The 25052-nt window shown below is 46.0% G+C and overlaps 1 protein-coding gene across 6 annotated transcripts in view; it reads left to right on the forward strand.

Moving 5' to 3' along the window:
• Positions 1 to 25052, forward strand: part of LOC109259357 (zinc finger protein 530) — a 36741-nt gene that overhangs the window by 2993 nt on the left and 8696 nt on the right. The window contains exons 3-5 of one of the 6 annotated variants that reach the window (XR_008423390.1): positions 1450 to 4028; positions 5208 to 5249; positions 15805 to 15868. Coding sequence is in view for 2 of the 6 variants with exons in the window: in XM_053906287.1 (XP_053762262.1) it covers positions 1450 to 2034; positions 5205 to 5249; positions 15805 to 15908 (734 nt within the window). In the remaining 4 variants the exon portion in view is untranslated. Of the gene's footprint in view, positions 1 to 1449; positions 4029 to 5204; positions 5250 to 15804; positions 17192 to 25052 lie in introns of those variants that run through there. The other 5 variants (XR_008423388.1, XM_053906287.1, XR_008423392.1 and 2 more) reach the window with 5 other exon arrangements.

Genomic DNA, 25052 nt, shown 5'->3' on the forward strand with positions numbered 1-25052 from the left:
ATCTTCCTCTCAGTGTTGTGAGCTGCTCTTTCTCCCTCTCCCAGAGCTAAACCTTGGCCTCTGCTAACTTCCCCACTTCCTTGGCATGTGTGCTGTGGGTACCAGTGCTAAGCTATGTTCACTGCCCCAAGCGGTGCCCTCAGCAAGCCGCCCTAATACCTGCTACCCCACCGTGTGCAGGGAAGGGTCTGGGAATCTGGGAGTCCCACAGTCACCCGAATGGATCTCACATTGCTCACCCTCTCCCTGGTGGGATGACTGTGTCCAGATTCGTGGCATCTTGTGCCCCAGGTTTTGCCTCCTCCTTTTTTTTTTTTAAATTGAGATATAATTGACATGCGACATATTGGTTTCAGGCATACAGTGTAATGATTTGATACTTGTATATGTTGTGGAATGCTTACTACATTACGTGTAATGAATGTTCATCACCATACAGAGTTGCAGATATTTTTTCCTTGTGATGAGAACTTTTAAAGATTTCCTTATGATTGCCTATATCAGGAATTGTAAACATCGTCATGGTCCCTACTTACGTGGTCCTTAGACCTTTCTTGAAAGACCGTGCTTTGAGATTTTAATTGCAGTGTTCCTTTCTGTGGTCCGATATTTCCTAGTTGCTCTGGGCTGGTGCTGACCCCTCACCTGTCCTGTCTTTCCCTAAGGACTTGCCTCACTCAGGTCCTACGTAGTTCTCCAACTGGGAGTCTGAGGAGGGTGCTGGCTGCTTCGCAGGGTGGACTTGGCCCGGCGGTCTCAGAGAAGGCCTGGCCTGGTGAGTGGCAGCTGCTGGAAGGGGCCTGACATCAGGGCTGTGTTTAAAGTATACCAGGAACCCGCCCTGTGTTCACCAGCGTTTCGGTGCAGGTGCCACTGGACACATCATTTCTACACCTTTTTTCTGCATACTCTATGCTTTTCTGACTCTGAGTCACATTTCATCTGTGACTTCTATTCCTGGCTGTCCCCGGCTTTCTGACCTCCATCACTTGTTCCTCTCCACCACGTGGTCTGCAGTTCTCCTGTACGTAATGTGTTGTGACGTGTGCACATATCCTTAAATTGTCCTTGAACACCAGATACTCAGTTCCACTGGTATTTCCTTGGGCCTGGGCAGAACCATCGTTCTCAGTAGCGCGGACTTGTCCCCAGACAACAAGTTCCTGCTGAAGGCTGTTGGCATAGGAGTGAATTAGTGATCCTGCCTCCCCTCCCTGTGTGGCACCCCCTACTTGTGCCCTTTGTCCCAAAAGGTCTCCCTCATTCTGTCATCTTTAGAGGCCCAGTACTGCAAAGCAGCCCTCCCTTCAAATTGGTGCCCCATTCTGAAATTATACCCGTGGATTCTGTCTTTGGTTTGAAAGTATATTTTTGACACACATTTTTGATGGGACTTCCCTCTCTTCCTCAGAGGTAAAGTATACTTTATCAGCATTTCTCTGCTTTCAGATTGTTGGTGTGGAGCAGAGAATGAGGAAGTACCTTCTGAGCAGAGTGTTTCTGTAGAAAGAGTGTCACAGGTCAGGACTTCTAAGACAGGTTCATCAATCCAGAAGACTCATCTCTGTGAGAATTGTGTCCCAGTCTTGAAAGACAATTTGCAACCTTCTGAGCTCCGAGCGGCATGTTCTGGGCAGACATCATACTTGGGTGGGGCGACCAGAGGCTTCTGGTTTGGTGCAAACCTTCACCAGTATCAAAAGCATGACAGTGGAGAGAAAATGTTCAAAATGGATATGGACAGTGCCTTGTTAGTGACGAGCTGCAGATTCCACGTGTCAGCGAGGCCCTTTGCCAGTGGGGAAGGTGGAAAGGACTTTCTAGCTCCCTCAGGCCCTCTCCAGCACCTGGATATGCCCAATAGCGAGAAGCCCCAGAGCAGCATTGAGTGTGGGGAGCCCTTTACCAGCGGAATAAGTCACAAGTGGATCAAATGCAGGAGAGCTTTCAGCAACACTCACACTCTTGACCACCAGAGATTCCACGATGGAGAAGGTCTTGACGAATGTAGCAAATGTGGAAAAGACGTCAGCTGTAAATACAGACCTTTTCAGCACCAGAAAATTCACACCGCAGAAAGATCTTACAAGTGTAGTGAATGTGGGAGGTTCTTTAGTCGCAAAACCCATCTCATTCGACACTGGAGAGTTCACACTGGAGCAAAGCCTTATGAGTGCATAGAATGTGGCAGATCTTTCAGCCAGAAATCTGACCTCATTCAACACCAAAGAGTTCATACTGGAGAGAGGCCGTACGAGTGCAGTGAATGTGGGAAGTCCTTTATCCAAAAATCTATCCTTATTAAACACCTGAGAGTTCATACTAACGAAAGGCCTTACAAATGCACTGAATGTGGGAAATCATTTACCCAAAGTTCTGGCCTTCTTCGCCACAAGAGAGCTCACGCTAGAGCAAGGCCTTATGAATGCACTGAATGTGGGAAATCGTTTAGTTGTAAAACCCACCTCATGAGACATTGGAGAGTTCACACTGGAGTAAGGCCTTATGATTGCATTGAATGTGGGAAATCTTTTAGTGAGAAATCTGTCCTCATTCAACACCAAAGAGTTCACACTGGAGAAAGGCCTTATGAGTGCAATGAATGTGGGAAGTCCTTTAGCCAGAAATCTGTCCTCATTCAACACCAAAGAGTTCACACTGGAGAAAAGCCGTATGAATGCGGTGAATGTGGGAAATCCTTCAGCCGTAAAACCCACCTCGTTCGACACCAGACAGTTCACTCTGGAGCAAAGCCTTATGAGTGCAATGAGTGTGGGAAATCCTTTAGCCAGAGCTCTGGCCTCCTTCGACATAGGAGAGCTCACCTGCAGTGAATGAGAAATCCTTTAGCTGCAAACTCAGCTCAGTCAACACCAAAGAGTTCTCACAAAGTGAAACAGATGCAGAGAATGTGCCCTTTCCTTACTTAGTTTAATTGTGGTGGAGGAAAGCCTCTTGAACCATCTGCCTGAACTGAATTTTATAGATCTGAAAACATCTACAGACTGGAGATTTCCCTGTAAGTTTCAGTTATGCGGGAAGCATGTACAACCTGTCCAAGCTCCTTGCCAGGTTGATGTCACTACCAGTTTCGGTGGCAGCAGCCACTTCAGCTCTACCACGTGGCCAGTCCCCACAGTGTGCGTCAGTCACCTTGGTCTGCTTGTCAAAGCTGACCTCTGCTCTCCCATGTGCTAGAGGAAATCAAGAGTATCCTGAGCCTTATGAGATCTTCATTCCCTTCTCTCTTGACAAGTTAGCACGTGGATTTGACCCTCTGTTGGCCTCTAGAACACTATCTGGGTTCTGCTGATGGCCTGCGCAGAAGAACTAGATTTTTGAGAGATCTAACTGGTCTCAGGGAGTGCTCTTGATGAGGTTTTCCAGCTTCCAAGTCATCGAACCGGAAACTGTCGCACAGCTTTGGCTGGTTTGTGCAATACTAAAGGCCTTTCTGTTTAAGCACCTTTAATCTTAGAAACTCTGTCCACAGTGTAGGGTAGCTTGAAGGACTGCCAACTTGAAGTGGAAAGTTGTGAGGGGATGCAAACGTTGGTGCCTCAGAGGGGACAGTGTGATGGTAGAGTGTAGTGCTCTCCAGTTGTATCATAGTCTGCGTTGCTGCCAGGACCTCCTAGGAAAGACTGCTCTGTGGTCCTGAGTTTTTGCCTGGATGCCAGAGGTCACCCTGAGAAAGGGGCAGTTGTGACAACACCCGTGCTTTTGGAGACAACGTGAAATTTTCCTTGTTCACGGGCTACCTCAGTGCCCAGCAGTGCTGAGGAAAATCAGCCCCAGGTCGTGCAGAGGAGCTGTGCACCCTGATACCCAGAGCTCAGTAGGCCAGTGTCGCTGGCTGTAAGACTGCAGGGGCAAGGGAACCCATAATTGGCACAGAAACACTATCAATAGAGCGTGGAGGAGATTGCCGCAGGGTACGTGGAGTGCGCCTCCCCCGGGTGTGCACCCACAGGTGTTTCGGTGACTGACTGCAGGCTGCGAGTGTACAGAAATCTCAGGATCTCCAGGTGGGTTTATCTTGTGTGGCTGAAGTCATTGGCAGACCAGGGGTTTGTGGGTTCCTGTAGCCAATCTGAGCTGTTAACCTCAAGGCCGTTGCTGTACAGGCAACAGAAGAAGGCAGGGGAGAAGGGAGATCCTGTACTCTGGGGATATGGCTATTGTGACCCAGCTAGCAATGCCCTTACTCTGGTGGAAATGGCTTTCACTGTTGGCCAGCATTAACTGCCACTGAGGAAAGGCTGACCCTCAGGCATGAGTGAGACAGTGGAGTCAATACAGAGTTCCCAGACCTGATGTTCTGAAGGGTGGGAGATTTGGATTTTTACTGTGAACCACTTCTGAAAGCTGTATTAAGTTAAGGCATAATAAACATAGACTAAATTGAACGTATTTAAAGCATTACAACATGGTGAGTTTTGACCTGTGTACACTTAGGAAACCGTCACTGTTAGCAGTGATAATGAGCATGTCTGTCACCTGCATGTTTTCCTTTCTCCCTTTTATAATCTCTCTCTGGCCCTCCAGGCAACCATTGATTTGCGTTCTTTTAAAATTGATTGCATTTTTTGGGGCGCCTGGGTGGCTCGGTCGGTTAAGCGTCCGACTTCGGCTCAGGTCACGATCTCACGGTCCGTGAGTTAAAGCCCCGCGTCGGGCTCCGTGCTGACCTCTCAGAGCCTGGAACCTGTTTCAGATTCTGTGTCTCCCTCTCTCTCTGCCCCTCCCCTGTTCATGCTCTGTCTCTGTCTGTCTCAAAAATAAATAAACGTTTAAAAAAATAATAAAATAAAATTGATTGCATTTTCTAGAATTTATGATTAACCATAAAGTGTTTGCTCTTTTTTTCTGTTTTCTTGATGCTGCGTTGAGAATCCTAAATGGTGCCTGTATGAATCATTTATTCTAATTTCTGAGTAGCTTTCTCTTTGATGTGTCATCAGCTGCATTTATCCATTCATCTGTTGATGGATATTTGGATTATTTCCAGTGTTGAGTTTTTGCAGATAAAGCTGGTGTAAACATTTGTTTATAATTCTTTATATGGATATGTGTTTCATTTCTCCTATTTTAATGACTCCTAGTGCACTGCCTGAGTCATGGGGTAGGTAAATATTTAACTCCTTTTTAAAAATTGCCAAGCAGTGATCTAAAATGATTGTGTCTTTTTGCATTTCCACCAGCAGCATGTGAGACTTCCAACTCCTTCGCACCCTTGTCAGTGCCTGGTAAGATTGACTTTTTAATTTCACCTTTTTAAAATAAGTATTGTTATCTCATTTGTTTTCATTGTATTTCCCTAAGGATTTATGGTGTTGAGCATTATTTCATGTGTTTGCTGTTTATCTTTTTTAGTAAACTGCCTCTTCTTACCTGTGGACTATTTTCTCTCTTATGAAATTTGGTTATTTTCTGTTTAGTTAACAAATAAGATGAAACAAAACAGACTTAGGTTGGAATATTCTTTGTTCTTCAGTAATGTGGGCAACTTCTTTGCTGCATGGAATAGTTGTTTTTGAATACTCGAAGAATATTCTGTCATTTTTTCTTTATGGGTATTCTCCTTGGGGGGATATGCACAAGGTAGTGGCCACCTATACGATTTATTAGCATACTTTCCATCACTTTTTAAAATATTTATTTTATTTTTATATTTTTATATATTCTCGAGAGAGAGCTCATGCACATGTACAGGGGAGGGGCAGAGAGAGAGTGGGGACAGAGGATCTGAAGCGGGCTCTCTGCTGACGGCCGGCTGACAGCAGAGCGCCCGGTGGGAGGCTCAAACTCACAGACCGCGAGATCATGACCTGGGCCGAAGTGGGACGCCTAACTGACTGAGCCACCCAGGCGCCCTTCCGTCACTTTTCTAGGCGTAGACATTCCATATATTGTATTCAATAATACGATAAATTAAGCCTTAGTTTTTAGCATTTGCTGACTTTCTTGGTATAAGTTCTCCCATGATGACCAATTTCAAACTGCCGACATGATGTCCCCAAACGGGGTTGGGAAAAGTTGGCAGTAGCACGCCATTCTATTTCTACCCTATTGATAGAGTACCCACAGATGGCCTCCGGACCGCATGTGATACGAAAACAGTAAAGTGATCAGGGAGTGACACTATTTGAGTATTTGTGACTTCAAGTTTGGCTGATGTATAATTGACTAAAATGCGCATGTTTAAAATGTGTATTTGGACGTTTTGATTCATAAAAACAAAAGCTTCCTTGTGCGCTTTTAAAATTCATTCTCCTCCTCTCTCTCTAAAAAAAGGAAAAAAAAAAAAAGATAAACCAGGGGTACCTGGGTGGCTCAGTTGGTTGAGTGGCCAACTCTTGATTTCAGCTCAGGTTGTGATCCCAGGGTCATGGGATTGAGCCCCTCATTGGGCTCTGTGCTGAGCTTGAAGCCTGCTTAAGATTCTCTCTCTCTGCCCCCCCTCCTCCCCAACTCACATGTGCATGCTCTTTCTCTCTCTCTCTCTCTCTCTCTCTCTCTCTCTCTCAAATAAAATAAATTAAAGATAATCTTCCCAACATAGAATTACTAATACAAGGACATATTCTACACTTTTTAATGGCTACTTTCAAATATACACAGAATGGAAAAGATTATGGACCCTTAGTCTTCTATCATTATTTAGGGTCATTCTTGTTTCATCTCCCTTCATGTATATCAGTGAGTTATTTTACCCACGAAACCCAGACATCATGGTGGGGTTTTTTGTTTTGTTTGTTTTTAATGTTTGTTTATTTCTGAGAGAGAGAGGGGCAGACTGTGGGCAGGGGAGGGACAGAGAGAGAGACACAGAATCCGAAGCAGGCTCCAGGCTCCAAGCTGTCAGCACAGAGCCCCACGTGGGGCTCAAACTCACAAATCGTGACATCATGACCTGAGCTGAAGTTGGACTCTTTTTTTTTTTTTAATTTTTTTTTTTTTTAAACATTTATTTATTTTTGAGACAGAGAGCATGAACGGGGGAGGGTCAGAGAGAGAGGGAGACACAGAATCTGAAACAGGCTCCAGGCTCTGAGCGGTCAGCACAGAGCCCAACGCAGGGCTTGAACTCACAGACCGCGAGATCATGACCTGAGCCGAAGTCAGAAGCTTAACCTACTGAGCCACCCAGGCGCCCCTGAAATTGGACTCTTAACCAACTGAGCCACCCAGGCGCTCCCAGACATCATGGTTTTTAATGCAATGCTTTTCTAAAACGTTAAGAGTTTTTTTATAATGCAAATAACTTTCTCGTGTAATAAAAATACTGTAAATTGTGATAAATATGAAAAATTCAGTGATGAATTTTACCCATTTTCTCAAAAATGCATTTGATTTTTCAGGCAGAGTAGTCACACTCAGGATGTAGAATGTGTTTTGCAGGTCTATTAACCTCTAGATACCGCTTCTCTTTTATTTGTATTTATTTATTTTTAAAGTTTACTTATTTATTTTGAGAGAGAAGAAGAGAGAACATGCACATAAGCAGGGGAGGGGTGGAGAGAGAGGGACAGAGAATCTCAAGCAGGCTTGAGTGTGTGGAGCCCGACACAGGGCTCAATCTCATGGACCATGAGATCATGACCTGAGCTGAAATCAAGAGTCAGATGCCCAACCAACTGGGGCCACCCGGATGCCCCTTATCTCTTTTTTGTTTACTTGTTGAAGTGATGAGCCACGTGTCCATAACAGTTTGAGGCATTCTAGATTTGACTCCCTGTATCTCATAATGTGCTGACCCTTCCCCCAAATTTCCCGTGCACTAGATACTGATGAGTGTTTGAGGTCTGGTCCTGGCAGATGGGTGCCTGGCAGTTGCATAACCTGGAAGCGTATTCAGGCATCGGATGGGATGGATGTGTGGTGATGACACTGTAGCGCAGCCTGGGGACACACATGCTCAGATCTGGGGGACTCTGTGTGTCAGGAGTGCGATGCTGATAGTCCTTAGCGCTTCCTGGCCATACCTGACATAAACCCTGGGAACACGTGTGACAGATGTGCGACGCTGACATCCTCAACACAGTGTGAACCCGTGTGCGAACACCATATCCACGGCACAAACGGTGTGTGATGGACACGAGGCATGCACACCTGGGATATGTAAAACTCACCAGCGACCTAGGACATAGGTGGAGGCATTGAGGTGACGTAGCAAGCCCGGGGACACAGAGGGTACTAACGCACCACAGAGACTCGTGGGGCAGGCATGTTCTAGGGACGCTGCAAAGCCTGGTGGGTGGGCCACACAGTCATCGTACAGTGTCCCTTGGACCAAGGACGATGTGGCGGGGGCAGCCCGGTTTGGAAGGAACAGCCCCCTCCTCTGTCACTGCAGGTCTGACAGTGCGCTGATGGGAGCACAGCAGGTGCCTGTGCAGTCATCCCTGTTTCCTTAAGGCCCGGGCCATAGTCCTCCACGCGTACGGGGGATGCTTTTAGAGGGCGCACGGACATGTCTTCACGTGGCATGGGTGGGCACTCCTGCAGCCAGCCCTCTCCATTGTCGTTCCCCTGATTGGCCTCAGGAGAAAGTCTGGGTTTAGTGCTGAGTCTGCGTACCCCTCTACACATTACTAATTTCCCTTTCTGCTAGCCGGGAGCAGTCCCGAGGAGGCCCCATGAGCTTGCTGGGACGTAGTAGCATTATTTTGATTTTATTGTTGTGTTTTCATGGCAACTTATTCTTTATGGCAAGGAAAATTTTTTCCCATTTACCAGAGCTCTGGAAAGAATATAATAATTTAGGAAAAATAAAATATGTGTCACTTTAAAGAGATAAATTAGTAAACACAAAACAAAATAAAACAACAGCCAGAGCTAACATGTCCTAAACACTGACCACGTGCCTGTCCTGTTCCAGGCCCTGGGATGTCTCGCTCAGTTTTTTCTCCCCATATCTGCTGCTCAACAAAGTAAGCAAAATGTGCCCGCTGCAGGGAGTGCCTCACAAAGCTGAGCTCACTCACAGTAAGTGACCTGCCTACTTGGTGGCAGCTGTCTTCTGACTTTGATGGTCAGGATTCTTTAGGACTGTTGGAAATGTTTTTGGAAATGTTGGGGAGTGGACGATACTTGGCATCTGGGTAAATGTGCTTATTTTATTCAGTATAGAGGAGTTTGCCTTTTTCAGAATTTCATATAAATCGAGTCCTTTCTTAGGTGGTTTCTTTTATACGGCACAATTATTTTTGATGTTTATCTCTGCTGTGTCAAGAATAGTCAGATTTTGCTTTTCTTTTAAAAAAAATTTTAATGTTTATTTTCGAGAGGGAGGGAGAGTGTGAGTGGGCGAGGGGCAGAGAGAGAGGGAGACACAATCTGAAGCAGGCTCCAGGCTCAGCTGTCAGCACAGAGCCCGACGCGGGGCTCGAACCCACGAACCGCGAGATCATGCCATGACCCGAAGTTGGACGCTCAATCGACTGAGCCGCCCAGGCGCCCCGGTATTGCTTTTCTTTTGAGTCGTGTAGCGTATAGGTCGATACTTTATACTCTGCGGATACCACGCCTTTTGTGCATTCGTCTGTTCATTAGCATTTGGATTGTTTTCAGTTCCTGGCTCTTAAGATAAAGCTGCCACAGACATTTATGTGAAGTCTTCATGGAAATATGTTTCATTTCTTTTGAGTTCATACCTAGGAGTATCGTGCCTAAGTCAGAGGGTAGTTGGATGTTTGGGGGTTTTTTTAGGAAGCTGCCGACTGTGTTCTAAAGCGGGTATGTAATTTCACGCCCCCACCAGTAGCGTGAGTGTCTTTTCCCTACAACCTCATCAATATTTGGTATAATTAGTCTTTTTAACAACGTTAGCCATTCTAATGTTTCTTGAATCCTTGTAAAAGGGGAGAGAGGGGGAGAGAAGCCCAGGGCTTGTTAGGCTTCTTTGATTTTGAGAGAGAACTTTTCCTCCACCAGGAAGGAGGACCCCTCACCCACTGGGGCCACGAGAGGTGGCCAGCATTGGGATCCTAGAGTGCCCATTCCTGCCGCTTGGGCCACAGCATTCGGCGGGGACCTTTGATGTCTCCTCATGTTCCCTCTGCAGGCTGGGTGGATTGTCCTCCCTCTTTGCTGACCAAACACACTGAACTTGACAGTGTCCACTCGAGCTTTGCTCCCTGTGAAGGGCGTGGAGACTTGTACTCACAGCTTCCCAGCGGGCACTGAGTGTCCCTGTAGCTTGTGTTTCTGTGTGTATGTTTTGTGGTCTTTTGCGTGTGTGGTTTGCAGTGGAATGTGTAGGAGCATTTCACTAAAGCGGACTGTTCTCCTTCCTCTCAGATAGCATTCTGTACCCGAATTTTCCAAGTTTCTCTGGAGATATGCATACTCAGCATCACTGTGAAGGCTAAAGGAGTGAATTTCGGTGATAAAGTTTATCCAAGAGGAGTGATGCTGTTGTATTAATCATTATTTTCTGTACATTTTGATATTTTTATATCTTAAATAACCTTTTGGCTGGGGCTGGCCAATTCTTGGTGATACCAGAGGGCCCAGCCGGGAGCGTGTCTCTGCTGTGCAAACGGACCAGTCTAGAGCCACACCTCCTCCGTGTGGCCCACGCACCCCACCAGGCAGTATTCCTCGGCCTGGGTCACTCCAGGACCAGGTGCCAGGCAAGTAGGGACCATCCCTGGGCCTGAAGCCTGCTGAGGTAACTCCAACCAGCCAGTCCTAACCTGCTCCCCTGGCCTTGCCTCGCCTTCTCAGAAACCCCGGGAAAGTCTTCTGGCCCAGGTTCTCCCCTGGCTCGTGCTTCTTGACCCAAACTTGGTCTTCCTTCTGTGGCTCTGCCTGGCTCTTCCTTCGGTGGTGCTGACCTCTGTCACTACTCGGGCACCTTTGTACACGGAACAGGTGCAGTGAGGGCCGTGGCTGCCCGCCCGGACATCCCAGGCTGCAGATGCTTCCCTCGGGAGGGCGCAGCTAGCCGCCGCCACTGCTGCTTTCTGTGCCTGCCGTGTGCCACCGTGACGTTCCAACCTGAACCGTAAGAGAACCTTGGAGGCGCGCAGCTCTGGGGTCCGCTCGTGTCCTAGGTGCTGGGTCCAGGTTGGCGGTGGCTGTAGTTCCCTAGGTTGGTGCTTTACCTGGAACATCATGGTCCGCTGGGCCAAACCTCATTTGACCCTGAGTTCCTGGCAGTGACCTGGGGTATTTGGGTGTCTGGCAAAGGCTCCCACAAGGAAGCGAGAATAGGCTTCCTCCAATGGGGCTGTGTTGGGGTTGAGTCTGGTCAGCCTGCCCACCGGTGCTGAGGTCTGCAGAGGGCTCCTGGGCTTGCCCTTCTCAAGGGCATTCCTTGCGGGGAGTCTGGGTATTGGTCCCCATGAGCTATAGATCTGCTTTCAACCAGGCGTGGGTCCCTGGGATTTGCAGGGGGCTGCCGGGGCTGCCTAGCACCGAGGGCTGTCCTCCTCATGGGAAGCCAGAAGTAAATGTTTCAAAGGCACATCCCTTGTTGCTTGCTTTACTGTTGTCACAATCCGTCCCCCAACCAAGTAGGATATAAGGGATCCCATCCTTGGACACTTGTGACTCCTGTTAAATTTTCAAAAGGTAAAAAGAAAAACCAGCACTCCCCCTTAAGCACCTGAGGCTTCTCTGCTCGTTAGACACGACAGATGTCCCTGTCACTGCTGGGGCCCTTGTAGGTGCCGCTGCCTGGTAACGAGCTAGGAGTCTCCGTAAGCCAGAGGTCCCCGAGTCAGGATGCTGCCCACATTGCTCTTTTGCATGTAGACCCCGGCCCCTCTGAGGGCGATTGGGACCACGAGGAGCTGGGCCAATAGACATCCAAAAGGGAAAAAAGGAAAACACTGGGGGACATACAGGAGACAAAAGGGGAAATGGGGTGGGGAGTATAAACAGCTGCCTAGAGACAAAGTCATTCTAAAAGATTTTGCCTAAGGAAAAAAAAATGAGGGGGCACCGGATGGCTCAGTCCGTTAAGCATCTGACTCTTGTTCTCAGCTCAGGGCTTGATCTCAGGGTTGTGAGTTCAAGCCCCGCATTGTGTTTGTTCTGTGCTGGGTGTGAAGCCCACTTAAAAAGAAAATGGGGAGATGAGCTGTCCAGGGGAGAGTTGGCCTGGGAGCACCAGGCCCCTTAGCTTACCCCCATGCCCCCTTTTTTCTTGTAAGCCCGAGACACAGAGTAAAGAAGTCACCTTCAGGCAACTCAAAGCGTGAATCAGAGGTAGAGACAAAGGAAAGAGGAGTAAAGATTGCTCTTGAGGCAGCTGCAAGCCCGAGTTTGGGGGGACTCCACCCTACGTGCTGAGCAGATGCCAGGACTAGTAGCAAACAGTGCCAGCCCTCAGTGACTTGTTTAAGAAACACACCCTGAGGTAACAGGGAAAGAGAGTAATAATGTATACGTATGTTTAATACTCTAACATTCATATATAATAAGTTGTGTGTTCATATATGTTATAGCAGAGTGCTGCAATGTGACCCCATTTAAGAATTAAAAACCTCAAAAAAAAAATTAAAAATCCAGAATTTATACACTAACAAATTTCTGTAACAAAAAGGTAAAAAAAAGAGACTGATTAGGTTTTGTGCCTATAAAACCTAGATTCTTTTTTTTTTTTTTAAATGCTTTTTATTTTTGAGAGAGACAAAAAGAGTGTGAACAGGGGAAGGGCAGAGAGAGAGGGAGACACAGAATCTGAAGCAGGCTCCAGGCTCTAAGCTGTCAGCACAGAGCCCAACGCGGGGCTCAAACCCATGAACCGTGAGATCATGACCTGAGCCAAAGTCGGACGTTTAACCCACTGAGCCACCCAGGTGCCCCGTAAAACCTAGGTTCTAAAGGTACTTTAACATTTGCTAAAATGCACCAAATGACAACTCCGTGGACTTAATTGATACTGTTACTTAAGAATATTCTGGTTACATCTGAGGATCCCACTAAATTTAAATGTTGTGCCCTTTGTCGCCTTAGAAAGTAAATAAACAAACAAAAAGTAAATAAACATAAAATTGGAGGAAAAGCGAGTATGCCTTGGTAGCCTTGCCTCAATTTCCCATAGTCATAGGACCCATTGCTTTAAAATCGGGTATGGACACTCTGACAAAATAATGAATTAAAGCCTTTAACGGTTCCAAATTGACTTGATAAAAGGAGACACCATAATGCCTATTTGGAATATTAACATGGCCCAATGTAAGTTAAAATAAGACCTTCAAGGGTTAAAACTTACTGTGTGAAGACTAGTTGATAAGGGGGTGGTTTCCCCACTGTTCTACCACTTGACAGCCCAGTTTTGCTTTTTCTGGATTCTGGAAATAACTGGGTTCCTCGTGATGAATTTCTACGGCCGGGATGCTGTGGTCCCATCCATGAAGGCCCCATGCCCAATATTATTAAAATTACTGATTCTGTTAATCGGTAACTGATCAGTATTTTGTGCTTGTAGATTTGGCTGACGTGTTCTGTTTATTTCAGCCTATTTTAACCGCCTCTCAAAACGCAGTTTGTTTCCACTTGCAACGGGGACACAAGACTTTTCCCAGTTCACACACGGGCTACAATGACAGCTCTGCCATCAGTCTGCACACGTCCACCTTTCTCCAAAAGCACAGGTGTGACACTACATTGATGCTGTCCTCCTCCAAGGAGACTCACTTGACACACTTATTGAGGACATGGAAGTCCAGCGTCGTTTAGTCCTTTGGGTTCTAGTGCCGACATACTCCTCGTTACAGATCTCACTTCCAAATTCAGATCAGCAGGCATTCCTGCTGCCGCCCTCGTAAACTCGTTTCCTTAGAGGCTTTGGCAGCCTCGCGCCTCCTGGGGTCTAATACTTTGGATGGGCATTAGTTGTTCGAGGGCTTCTGACACAAGAAACCCCCTCTCCACCTTGTGCCGTACACCATTAAAACCACAACGGGGGTGGTGGGGGAAGCCACAAGTGACTGGCTATGTGCCGGGCCGTTCTGGAAGTGGAGGCTCACATAGACCCTGAGCTTGTGACCCTCCACACCCAGTTGCCGTTGCATTTTGGGTCATCGAAACACCACCCCACAGGCTCCTCTGTTTGTATGTGAACACCAGGAGGCCATGTTCCTCAGCCTCGGTCGTCCCAGGGCCAGTCCGCCTGGCAACTCAAAGACCACCCTTATGACTCAGAACCCGCCAAAATTACGCAGACTAGTCATTCCTAAAGTGTTCACCCTGCCGTGCCTTATGTTTTCTTCAGAAACCCCCAGTAGAGTCTTCTGGCCTAGGCTCTCCCTGGGCTCCTACTTCTGTTTTATGACCCAAATCTGGTGTTCCTTCTGTGAATACATGCCCTGCCTCCCACTTCTAGGGGGGTTGTGAGGGACATGAACGTTTTCTTTCGGTGGCATTGACCTCTCGTGTCATCACTTATACATTATGCTTTTATATGTTAGCACCTGGCACAGAACTACTGTCAATAGGTATTTTAATAATCTCTATAGAGTTAATGAAATTACAGTTAAAATTCTTAAATTTTTTTTTCCCAGGGGAGTTGAAAAGCTTACTTGGAAACTAGTATTAAAAATAAGCATATGGCCAAGAATAGTCAAGACATGTAACGAGGGCTAATCATGTATTTTCTGTGGTTTGTTATTATGACAGGATATTTTATTTATATCCATTAAGGCAGAACAGATTCTTGGGTCCTACTAAATGTACCCCTACCCCCTCCCAACCCCCCCCCTCCCCCGCCAATCTAAAAACTCCTTTATTCCTACATAGAGATAAGGGAACATATTGAACTTGTACCAGAGTATCCTGAGGAGTAAACTGAGATACTTGAAGAAACTAGTGATAATAGAAGCAGAAGATTAAAGCATTTTAATACTTTCTTGCAGGAAACATTAATGTTTTTTTATTTTGAGAGAGAGATTCCCAAGCAGGCTCCATGCTGTCAGAGCCCAATGTGGGGCTTGATCTCATGAACTGTGAGATCATTACCTGAGCTGAAATCAAGAGTTGGACACTTAACCAACTGAGCCACCAAGGCACCCCTGTTCTTATATTTTCTTCTAGAAAAGTTTCAGACGTCTAGAAATGTCATAATAATACTCAGTGAACACCAATACACCCTTGAACACCCATCACCGAGTGTTTACACATTAGTAACATGCTCATTCCCATCTAGCACCCCACAATACTTTTATGTTTATCATCTAAGCATCATAGCAACCGTGTTGCTATCAAGTTTAGGAAATTTAACATCGATAAACGGTATCTAACAAACACTTCCATTTTTACCAATTGCTAGAGATATTTTCGTTGTAATCTTTTCTGATCCATGATCCATTCTAGAGTCGTAGATTTTGTTATGTATCTCAGCCTCTTTCAGTTTGGAGCACTTCAACCTTTGTCTTTCATGGAACTGCCTTTTTGAAAATTAATGGTTATGGGGCACCTGGGTGGCTCAGTCGGTTAAGCGTCCATCTTGGGCTCAGGTCACGATCTTGTGGTTCGTGAGTTCAAGCCCCTTGTCGGGCTCTGTGCTGACAGCTCAGAGCCTAGAGCCTGCTTCAAATTCTGTGACTCCATCTCTCTGCCCCTCTCCCACTCACGTTCTGTCTCTCTCAAAAATAAATAAATGTTAAAAAAATTTTTTTCAAAGGTACAGAAAGAGTACCATAAAGCCATCTAAATAATAGTCCAGAAGGGACATCATTGAGGACCAGACTAAATGAAATGAGGCCAAAGAAAAGACACTCATGTTCTAAATTTCTATTATTTTCCTACTTTTAATCATGTTTTGTAACATCTCCTTTTCATCCTGAGATGCCATGAAAGCATGGTGTCCACAGGACCCGAGACGACTTGAGTCCAACCGTTCTATACAAGCTTCACAGAGACTCTGGGAAAATCAAGGTTATATGAAATGATTTTGGGAGAAGTTGACCATGCAAGGAAAAGGACATTAGGTGAAGCAGCCAGACTGCAGCCAGTGGAGAGAAGAGAGAAAAAAGGGAGAAAACCATGCTGGCTAAGAGTGAGTCTCACAGAAGAAAGAGCTCATGAAAATGGTCTGACTCTTACAGAATAAAAGAGTGGAAGAAAAATAGGAATGCTACACACACGGAGAGTACTATTGACACATATATACTGATTCAGTGACGTCTTCAGTCAATTGAATAAATAATGAAAGTGAGATTCTAGTGATTGATAACACGGTTATCAAAAGAAGATTCAAATACAGAGAACAGCAAGACTTTAAAGGATGAAGAGTAAAGGTCAAGTGAAATATCCTGATTCCAGGATGGAGAATATGAACAAAAGACCAGAGGTAGACAGATGAGGAAACAGACTGAACAAACAGATGACCGTCCACAACAGCAAAAGACCTCAGCAGTCAACACAGAGCAGAAGATGGATGTAAAATGGACACATCCCGTGTGATTCTTAGAAGGAATGAAGTATACAGAGGAAACTCTCCTACTAAAGGCTTCTTTTCTGAGGACTGATTCTGAGAGAGCTTAGGTGAGGAGCATTAAGGAGGAGAGAATAGGTTCAGAAAGAAAAGTTGCAGAAGAATTGAGACACACGAGAATCAGCACAGCCGTAGCCTCCTTAAGGGGGTTACAGTAGCATCACTATCTTTACTAGAGTTTGTGACCCCACGTACCAGAGCTCTGACATCAGTCACCCTCATGAAAGCTGTTTCTCATGCACACTTCACAAATTGCCCAGTCCCACCTAGCTCAGCACCAGGTTTATGTGGCCCCTTTCCCTTCCAGCCCTCCCAATCCCACTGGAGCACAGGGAACATTGCCGGGACGCATATATGGAGTTTCTGACTGGATTGCAACTACGAGCAAACCCAACTTTGAAATTCCACTCTTCTGTTCAAATATTGTGTGATGCCCCATGACTGTTCTGAAGGTATCATCAAACAGCTAGCTTACTTCTGCAGTTGTGTTTGGAATTTATTTGAGGTCATCCAAGTGGCACCAAACACTTCTGGACTCAGTGGCAGCAACTTGAGACCCAAGTGACTTAAGAGTCTTCTCCTAGTGAAACTGCAGGGGGTGGGGTGGGGGGGAGAAGCTTTATCGTAAATGTATTCCTAAAGTCTTTACTAGCCCATGCAAGAATGAGAGGGGAGAATGGGATCTCATGTTTTTAGGAGTTTGTGTATTTAATCAAATAAAGCTGAGAATATATTTAATGACCATGATGTTTCAAATGATTCTAAAAGGAGAGAAGGGTAGAGACAGGAAATTTAGCAGGACTTATAAGAAAGAGAGGTTGGTTTGTTTTTGTGAGAAAAATACCCACTTCTATTCTGCTGTTATGGGATGTGTACTGCAAAGTAGAAGTGAGAATACGTCCCTTTTTTGTGCCTAGCTGTTGGCTAAATTACAAATAATTTTATGAGGCACCTGGGGGGTTTTGTCAGTTAAGCATCCTGACTGTTGATTTCTGTTCAGGTCATGATCTCACGGTTCTTGAGATGGAGCCCTGCGTCAGGCTCTGCGCTGACAGCACAGAGCCTGCTTGGGATTCTCTGTCTCCCTCTCCCTCTGCCCCTCCTCCTCTCATGCATGAGCGCTCTCTCAAATAAATAAACAGTTAGAAAAAAAAAAAAAAGGGGTCAGGCTCACCCTGTCTTGTTCCTGACTCTGTTCTCAATCCGACTTGTCCATAAGTGCTTAAATATATGGGAGGAAAGGTGAATTTATAAATGGACAGTATTCAGAGACCTACTTTCTAACATTTGTAGTGACCTGACCAGTGTATGGAAATAGTTTCTTTTGCATAGTGGGCAAAGTGGAGCCTAAAGAGAAAGGAGCACGAGAGGACCGAGGGTGGGGGGCATACAGCAGTCAGTGCACTGAGACTCACCAGCCACAACTGGGTGCAGCAGAGTGAGCCAACCAAAAGGCAGAGGGATGAAGACAGCGAGGTAATGGAGACAAATGTGCTTACCTGGATGAGGATGCTCTGGGTGACTTTGGTCTCAGCAGAGCATTTGGGGGACAGGTTTTAGCTGTGAATGTGGAGAACGTCCTGCATACGTCTGTACAAGATGAACACCACAGAGCCGCTAGCCCAGACCATCAGGCCCAAACGCAACACATCAGTGGGAAAAAAGAACACTAAATACAATACGTATATATTTCTGTTAATAAGTGTCAAACCAGCACACCAGGTCTGTTCTCTGTGATTGGCTTTCCCTTGCGTCTGTAATACGCAAAGGAACATACTATTTACCAGCATGTGGGGGGTCCAGCAGACAATAATGGAAAACCTAAGTTCGAGCTTCGGCCTCGAACTTCATCCGCTAGGGTATGCTAGGGCTAATTGCGTAATTTCCTTTTCAGACTGCTTTCCCTTCTCCAAGAGAGGTTCTTTTAAGGACCACAGGTATTGTCCATCACTGTGTGATGATCCTTTAATCACATCCAGGGTTCAAACGAAGAGCAGTAAATGTCTACATTTTGACGACTGTCTCTCAAGTACATAGCGGGTGCCTGTGATCAGAGAACTTACCCAGTGTCGTATCCCTCATCACACACATGGAGGTAACAATAGTATGACTCCTGCTGATCCTTAAAGCGGAGTCTGAAATTCTAACTACAGAATTACCATTTGGTAACTAGATGCCCTCCTTGCCAACCAGTGACACTGATGATCACACCAACTGAAATAGGAGGAGTCAGAGACGGACGTAGGATTTCTTAGCTGCCGCTGTGTTCAGAAGTGTGGTTCATGCCTAGAAAATGTCCTATCTCTATGTGTGGAAGCGTGTGTCAATACCAGTACCACCCTGATAAGCAGAGTTACTTTGCAGACGTTACACGTTGTTACTCCAATGCAGAGACCTTTTCTTCTGAGCCTCTGTCTCAGACTGGTATACAGAGAGTCATCCACAGTGTTGCCTTTTTTTTTTTTTTTTTTTTTTAAAGGAGGCTGGACCTGTGGTCTGTGGTGACAGTCACAACAGAGGATGGGAGGTGGGGAATCAGTAAATCCCTGAGGCATAATTTGAAATTCTCTGATCTCACCTCACGTTATCCAATCACCTGGTGCAGTGACGGCAGTGCCTGTCTGGGAAGTTGAGAATAACTCTGGAAAGCTTTTTGTCTGTTCTGTCAATTAGCAGGAACAATTCATAGTGGTTAATGCCCTCCCGAGAAGGGAAAGACATTAGTGAGAGAAACTTTCCTGTGATCTGTGGAGACTGACAATCTGTCCCCAGAGGGGGGGACAATGAATAGTGAGATCTAGGTCAGGAGATGCTGCGGACCGAGGAGAGAGTCTGAGTGGACTATGTCCTTCCATGATAAAGTTTGTTCCAAATTTATCATTAATATTAACCATTCTTTGGACCTCAGAGAAGCATCCTTATTCATGATGTGAATAACAGAAATAACATCTTACAAAAGAACCAGAAAATGAGTTGATAAGGGGAAAAAGGAAAAATGGGAGACTATGGGATTGATTTCAAGAAAAGAGCCTAAAGCATCAAAAATACTAGAGTGGCTGTAGAAGATACTAGAAGGCTGGGAAGTGACCATAAACGTTTGCCGGCTGTGCTAACACTACTGCCACAGGAGTTGTAGGTAGAAGCCTATTGGCAGCAGGCGGCCTGCAATGAGAGAGAGAATGGAATGACAGGGTGCAGGAAACCACTCTGGGTTACTAAAGGAAAAGACCTAAAAATCTCTTCCTCTCCCTCGACCCCTCCCATACAACTAATTGAAGTGCACGAGAAGTGCAGAGAGAAAAAAAAAAAAAAAAATGGCCAACTCTCTCAACTCCTCAGTCGACATTACTAGTCAACGTATGAGTCAGAGCATGCCAGTCTTTTGGTTAAAACCCGGCAGCGTTTCTCAGTTTTTCTGAGAAAAGGCAAAATGCTTGCAGCGGCCCGGAGAGCCTCGCGGGACTTGGCGCCGTGTTTCCCCGTGGCCGCTTCCCCGACCAGCTCCTTCCGCGCTCCCGGTCCCGTGGGCACGGGCTGCCGGTTCCGCCGAACACACCAGCGCCCGGTGCCTCTGCTTCGATCACACCTCCTCAGCTGCCCACCGGAGCAGCCCCTCCTCTCTTTTCAAGTCTTGGCTCATATCAACGAGGCCTCCCCTTACCACCCTACTTAATAGCTCGTCCTGTCCCCACCCCCACCCCCGCGCTACTCTCTACCTGGTCGGGGCAGTTTCTGGTTTCCTTCTGCGGTCTTTCTCATACACTGAGAAGAATGGGCGACCTGTTAGGTGCTTCACAGAGTTGAGTGAACATCGCCTAAAGGTTTCTCCACTTCCTCCTGGTTCCTCTCGAACACTGGCAATTCCTTCTCATCTCCCCCTCGTTCTTCTCCTCTTCAAACCTGTTACTGTACGTGGTTCCCGGCAACAAAACGTAACCCTAGTTGGGAGATGCGACCGTCAAGTTGGCCGCAAACGCAGCCCTACCTCGTCCTCAGCGTCCATCCCCCCTGCCCAGACCTCACTGCCCTCACCTCCCCTGTCGTCTCCATCCGGCCCTTTCAGGCCTTGTGGTTATGCTTGCCCTGGCTGCTCCCGCCTCCGCTCTCTCTGGACAAATTAGTACTGATTAACAGGGTGTAGCAATTGAAACACTTCACAAACTTTCTTCGGAGACAACCTCAAGTCCCTGTACAGGCAAGGTCAGTGCAGTTACAGATGACACGAGTCACTTCCCAACTAGGGGCCGACCTGGAGGCCCGAACCTTTACCGTGAGGGTAAAATGCCCCCTTTCCGTACGTGCCCTATGACCATGATGGCCACTGTCCCTCCCAAGGAAATGATGTAATTTGGTAAATAGATTTTCTTTTTTGGCAAAACACAGAAATAGAATATTTACTAGAAAACCTAATATACCTGAAACTAATATAATACTGTATGTTAATTATACTGGAATTAAAAAAGAAAACCTAATAAATACCATGTGGAAATTTAATTATCTTGCTTCTCCTGAGGTTATAATATGAGCCCTGATAATTATGGATAAGAGGCATATTTTCTGAGGGTTCCTGAAATGTTCAATCTTTCTCACCTTCCTGTCCCAGGGGTGCCTGATATTAACCCCTGTCTTGTCTTCTATTGCTGCATCTGGAGTCTTCTTCCTAAGTAAATACATTGAACTCATTGTTTTCATCTTCTTACATGTAAGACATGTAAGAACGTGCTCAGCTCATAACTTCTGAGTATACACCTATTATCTCATGACAGGTGAATGATTCATTGTGCGTGTGCGTGTGCATGTTGTAAATGGGGGAATGAGTTCCCTTGTGGGAACTTTAAGAATCACTCAAACAGGGATGCAGAAATTACACTCACGGAGGCGTATGCAATAAAGGGTTTGTTATATTCACATATCCTAGACAAGGGAGACCCCATACCCCACTCAAGGAGCCATATTGGAAGTGTGCCCAGGGATAGGGCTCAAGCAAGTATGTGGGGAGCCCAGAAAGAGAGTGAGGACCCCTAGGCAAGTGTCTTTACTGAAGGAAATGGGGGGATACAGAAGCAAAAGGCATGAAGGGACTTTACTGATGTGATTGAATGCCCCTAGGTCACAGTCAAGGGAGGGCAAGAGGAGGAACGTGTGGCAGTGACCAGTGATCACACTGTATGTACAACTGGTCATCCGGTGGGGTGCTCATAGTCTATTTGTAGGGATGATGAGGCATCAGAAAAATTTGAAGTTTTATCAGTTTACAACACAATCTATTTTGTGATGCCTCAACATCATTAACAATACTAACTAGGATGGGTACCGCTTGTCATCTGGGTTGTGGAGATATTAAGGGTCAGTGATATTGCTTGACTTAGCCACATAGACAAATTTATTGATAAGGGTGACAACAAGGAAAAGTCCTATGAGGCATCTGAGGAAGGTTTGGAACCAGTGGATGAAGAACTGTGGAAATCCTCAGTGTAACCATTGCACACTGGCATATGGTTTCGTTAGGGAAAATATATTTGGGGGGGGGGGGGTCAGCACATAAATAAATAAATAAATAAATAAATAAATAAATAAATAAATAAATAATCTTTTAAAATAAAGTGCTGTGCCTGGGGTTTGGGGCTTAACAGAACCCACAGTTGCCATTATTAGAGTATAATGTACCCATGAGAATGTGTTGTTGTGCTTAACCAAAGGGAAGGAATGGTTGTGTGGTCATGGTTGTAGATTATGGTAGAAAACTGAAGGAGTATGGTAGGAAATACATCAAAGAGTGGGGGACTTGTTTGAATGATATGAGGCAGGTACCTCCTAGGGGAAGCAATAATTTCTCTTAATTTTAGGAAATTGCATATGTAGTAGCAATCTCTACCAAATTTCCCATCGGGCACAGGAGCATAGGCATGTACACTTTAGTAGAGAGCAAAGAATATACCAGGACCAAGGGCCAAGTGGATAGCAAGCTCAGAAGATAATAACATCCCTAATATCAAAGAAAGGAAAGCAATAAATGTCTTGTGTCTAGTTTGTGCTCTAAGGAGATGCAATTTCTAGGTGTTGCTGGAGGTTTTAGTGCCTGGGTGTAGCCATCTTTGATGCAGGGGTGAAGTCGTTTCCAATAGAGAGGCCTTAGGTTTGGCCATGTCATCTGAGACAGCGTCATCTCAAGTGGTGAGATTTGGGGTCAGAGTGATGTGGGATGGGGGTATCATTTCCCAGTGGGCACCCACTCAGCAGATGTGGGTCCCAGCATTTGCCACATTGACCTGAAGCAATGGCTTGTTTTGTGGTCTTGGGCCTCTGGTTTGTGAATTAATGAAAAGTAGACCAGTAATGATAAGACCGATGTCACAAGAATGTATTGTAAACAAATGAAAGCACCCAAAGCAGAGTAAGAGGATCCACGGTTAACTCAGTGATGCCCATCTGTACCTGACAAGGTTTTGTAGTGGACTTTTAGGTTCAAATGGGTCCCATTTCTAATGGGAATCTGCCTGGCCTGTGGGATCTTCTGTGGTTAATTTGTCCCAGGCAAGTGTGGGTCCTCCATCTGGCCTCCAATGCTTATGGATAAATAGGTTAAGGACCAGAGCAAGACAGATAATATTAGGGGTGTAAACCTAATATTGGGTTGGACTGGAATTTGAAGAAGAGTTGTCTGAGGAGACCACTCTGGCTCTCAGTTAAGCCAGTTATCTGGGAACTATTAGGGACATGGAAGTTCTATTGACTGTCTGTTGCAAGAAGCCAGCATTACGTATTTTGAGAAGTGAAAATGTATGTCTTGCTTACAAGTAGTACAGTGATGGTTTTAACTGTGGATGGAATAAAGTATTCTGGCAATGCCTTGTATTGTGGCCTTAGGATATATAGAGGCATGTGTGACTTTGATTTATATTTTGGGCATCTGTGAGTCAGGAGATAGCCAGAGTTATTTACCTTGAAGGAAACATTTTTTAGGTTATAGCCCAATCATTTATAATAAATATGAAGAGGGGCCATTGCAGGCCAGGGCCGCTGGTACTGAGATAACTACCCGATATCTGGCCAGATGTGCTGTTTCTTGGGTCCCACCCTCATCAGGGACATCCTAGCTAAGGGATGGAAAGCAGCAACACTCCATTGGGCTCATCACCTACGATGGTTAGCGATGTCATTTACTCCTACATCTGTTCATTCAGTTAATCCCAAGGGGTTCCCCGTGTAGCCAAGGGGTCTGGGGGAGGGTTAACCACCTTCACCCTGGCATCTGGAAAGGGACTGAGGGCAGCAGAGGTCACCTCCTCCAACAGATGGAATATGCCATAGGGCCTCGATTTGGTTCCATCCTGTCTTAGGGAGGCCTCGGTAGCTGTGCGATGCCTGTGGGGTGCTGTTTCCATGCCCCACAGCATAATGGAAAGCTGGAGGTGGAGGGCCACAGGCTCTCTGCTGAGAGTCTCCCCTTCCAGCAAAGCTTGGTGTGTGGCTAGTTATTTGTTGTTTTAATGATGCATCTACCAAGGCTGAGAGGGGTAGTTTTTTGCATCAGAGGCACTGGGGCAGCTAATGGCTGTCATACTGGTCCAGACACACCAGAAGGCAGGAGAAGAGGTTGCCAAAGCCTCTTAGTGAAGGAGTTTCTGAGGACACCAGCAGAAGTGGCTGTTGAGTTTAATTTATAAGTAAAATTTGTAAATGAGGACTATGTTGCCACCAAACCCCAAGGACTAAATGTTGGACTTTTTAAAAACTTTTTTTTAAAGTTGATTTACTTATTTTTGAGAGGGAGCATGAGAGGGAGTGGGGAGGGGCAGAGGAGAGAGGAAGAGAGAGAATCCCAAGCAGGCTTCACACTGTCAGCGCCGCCCCACATGGTGCTCGATCCCATGAACTGTGAGATCATGACCTGAGCCAAGATCAAAAGTCAGAAGCTCAACCCCCTGAGCCACCCACGTGCCCCTAAATGTCAGACTAAATATGTGCATCAAATGAATCTCCTTGAAAGAGGATGTCATCAATATAATGTCACAACCATGCTTTTGGAGGGAGGTGGATGTCAAGAACTGTGTGCAAATTGTGTGTGATGGCAAAGCTGTTGGGATAGCCCAGGGATGGACTAGCAAAGATTTATTGTGTCCCTTTGGAAATAGAAGCAAACTGCATTTGGGGGCCTATTAAAATAGGCTGAGCTGAACAGAACATGTTAGCCAAATCTATAAGTGCAAAATATTTGCCAGTTATTGATTGAGTAGAATCAGTACTTTTCATAATCCTGGGTGTAGACAGGATTGTAGACAAGAAGCAAGAAGGTTGTAGACATCCACCAGGCATTGTCTCACCACCCCCAAGATTTAAAAGCAGGCAAAACTGGGCTGGAAAAACAGATGATCACCCCTTTGTTAATTGGGTTTCATATAATAACGTTTTTAAAATTTTTTGTTTATTTTTGAGAGAGAGAGAGTGCCAGCAGGGCAGGGGCAGAGAGAGAGGGAGACACAGAATCTGAAGCAAGCTCCAGGCTCTGAGCTGTCAGCACAGATCCCAAAGCAGGGCTCGAACTCACAAACCATGAGATCATGACCTGAGCCAAAGTCCGCCGCCTAACCGACTGAAC

Source organism: Panthera pardus, unplaced genomic scaffold, assembly GCF_024362965.1.
Source record: "Panthera pardus isolate Hobbes unplaced genomic scaffold, ASM2436296v1 HiC_scaffold_18, whole genome shotgun sequence".
Taxonomy (NCBI): Eukaryota; Metazoa; Chordata; class Mammalia; order Carnivora; family Felidae; genus Panthera; species Panthera pardus.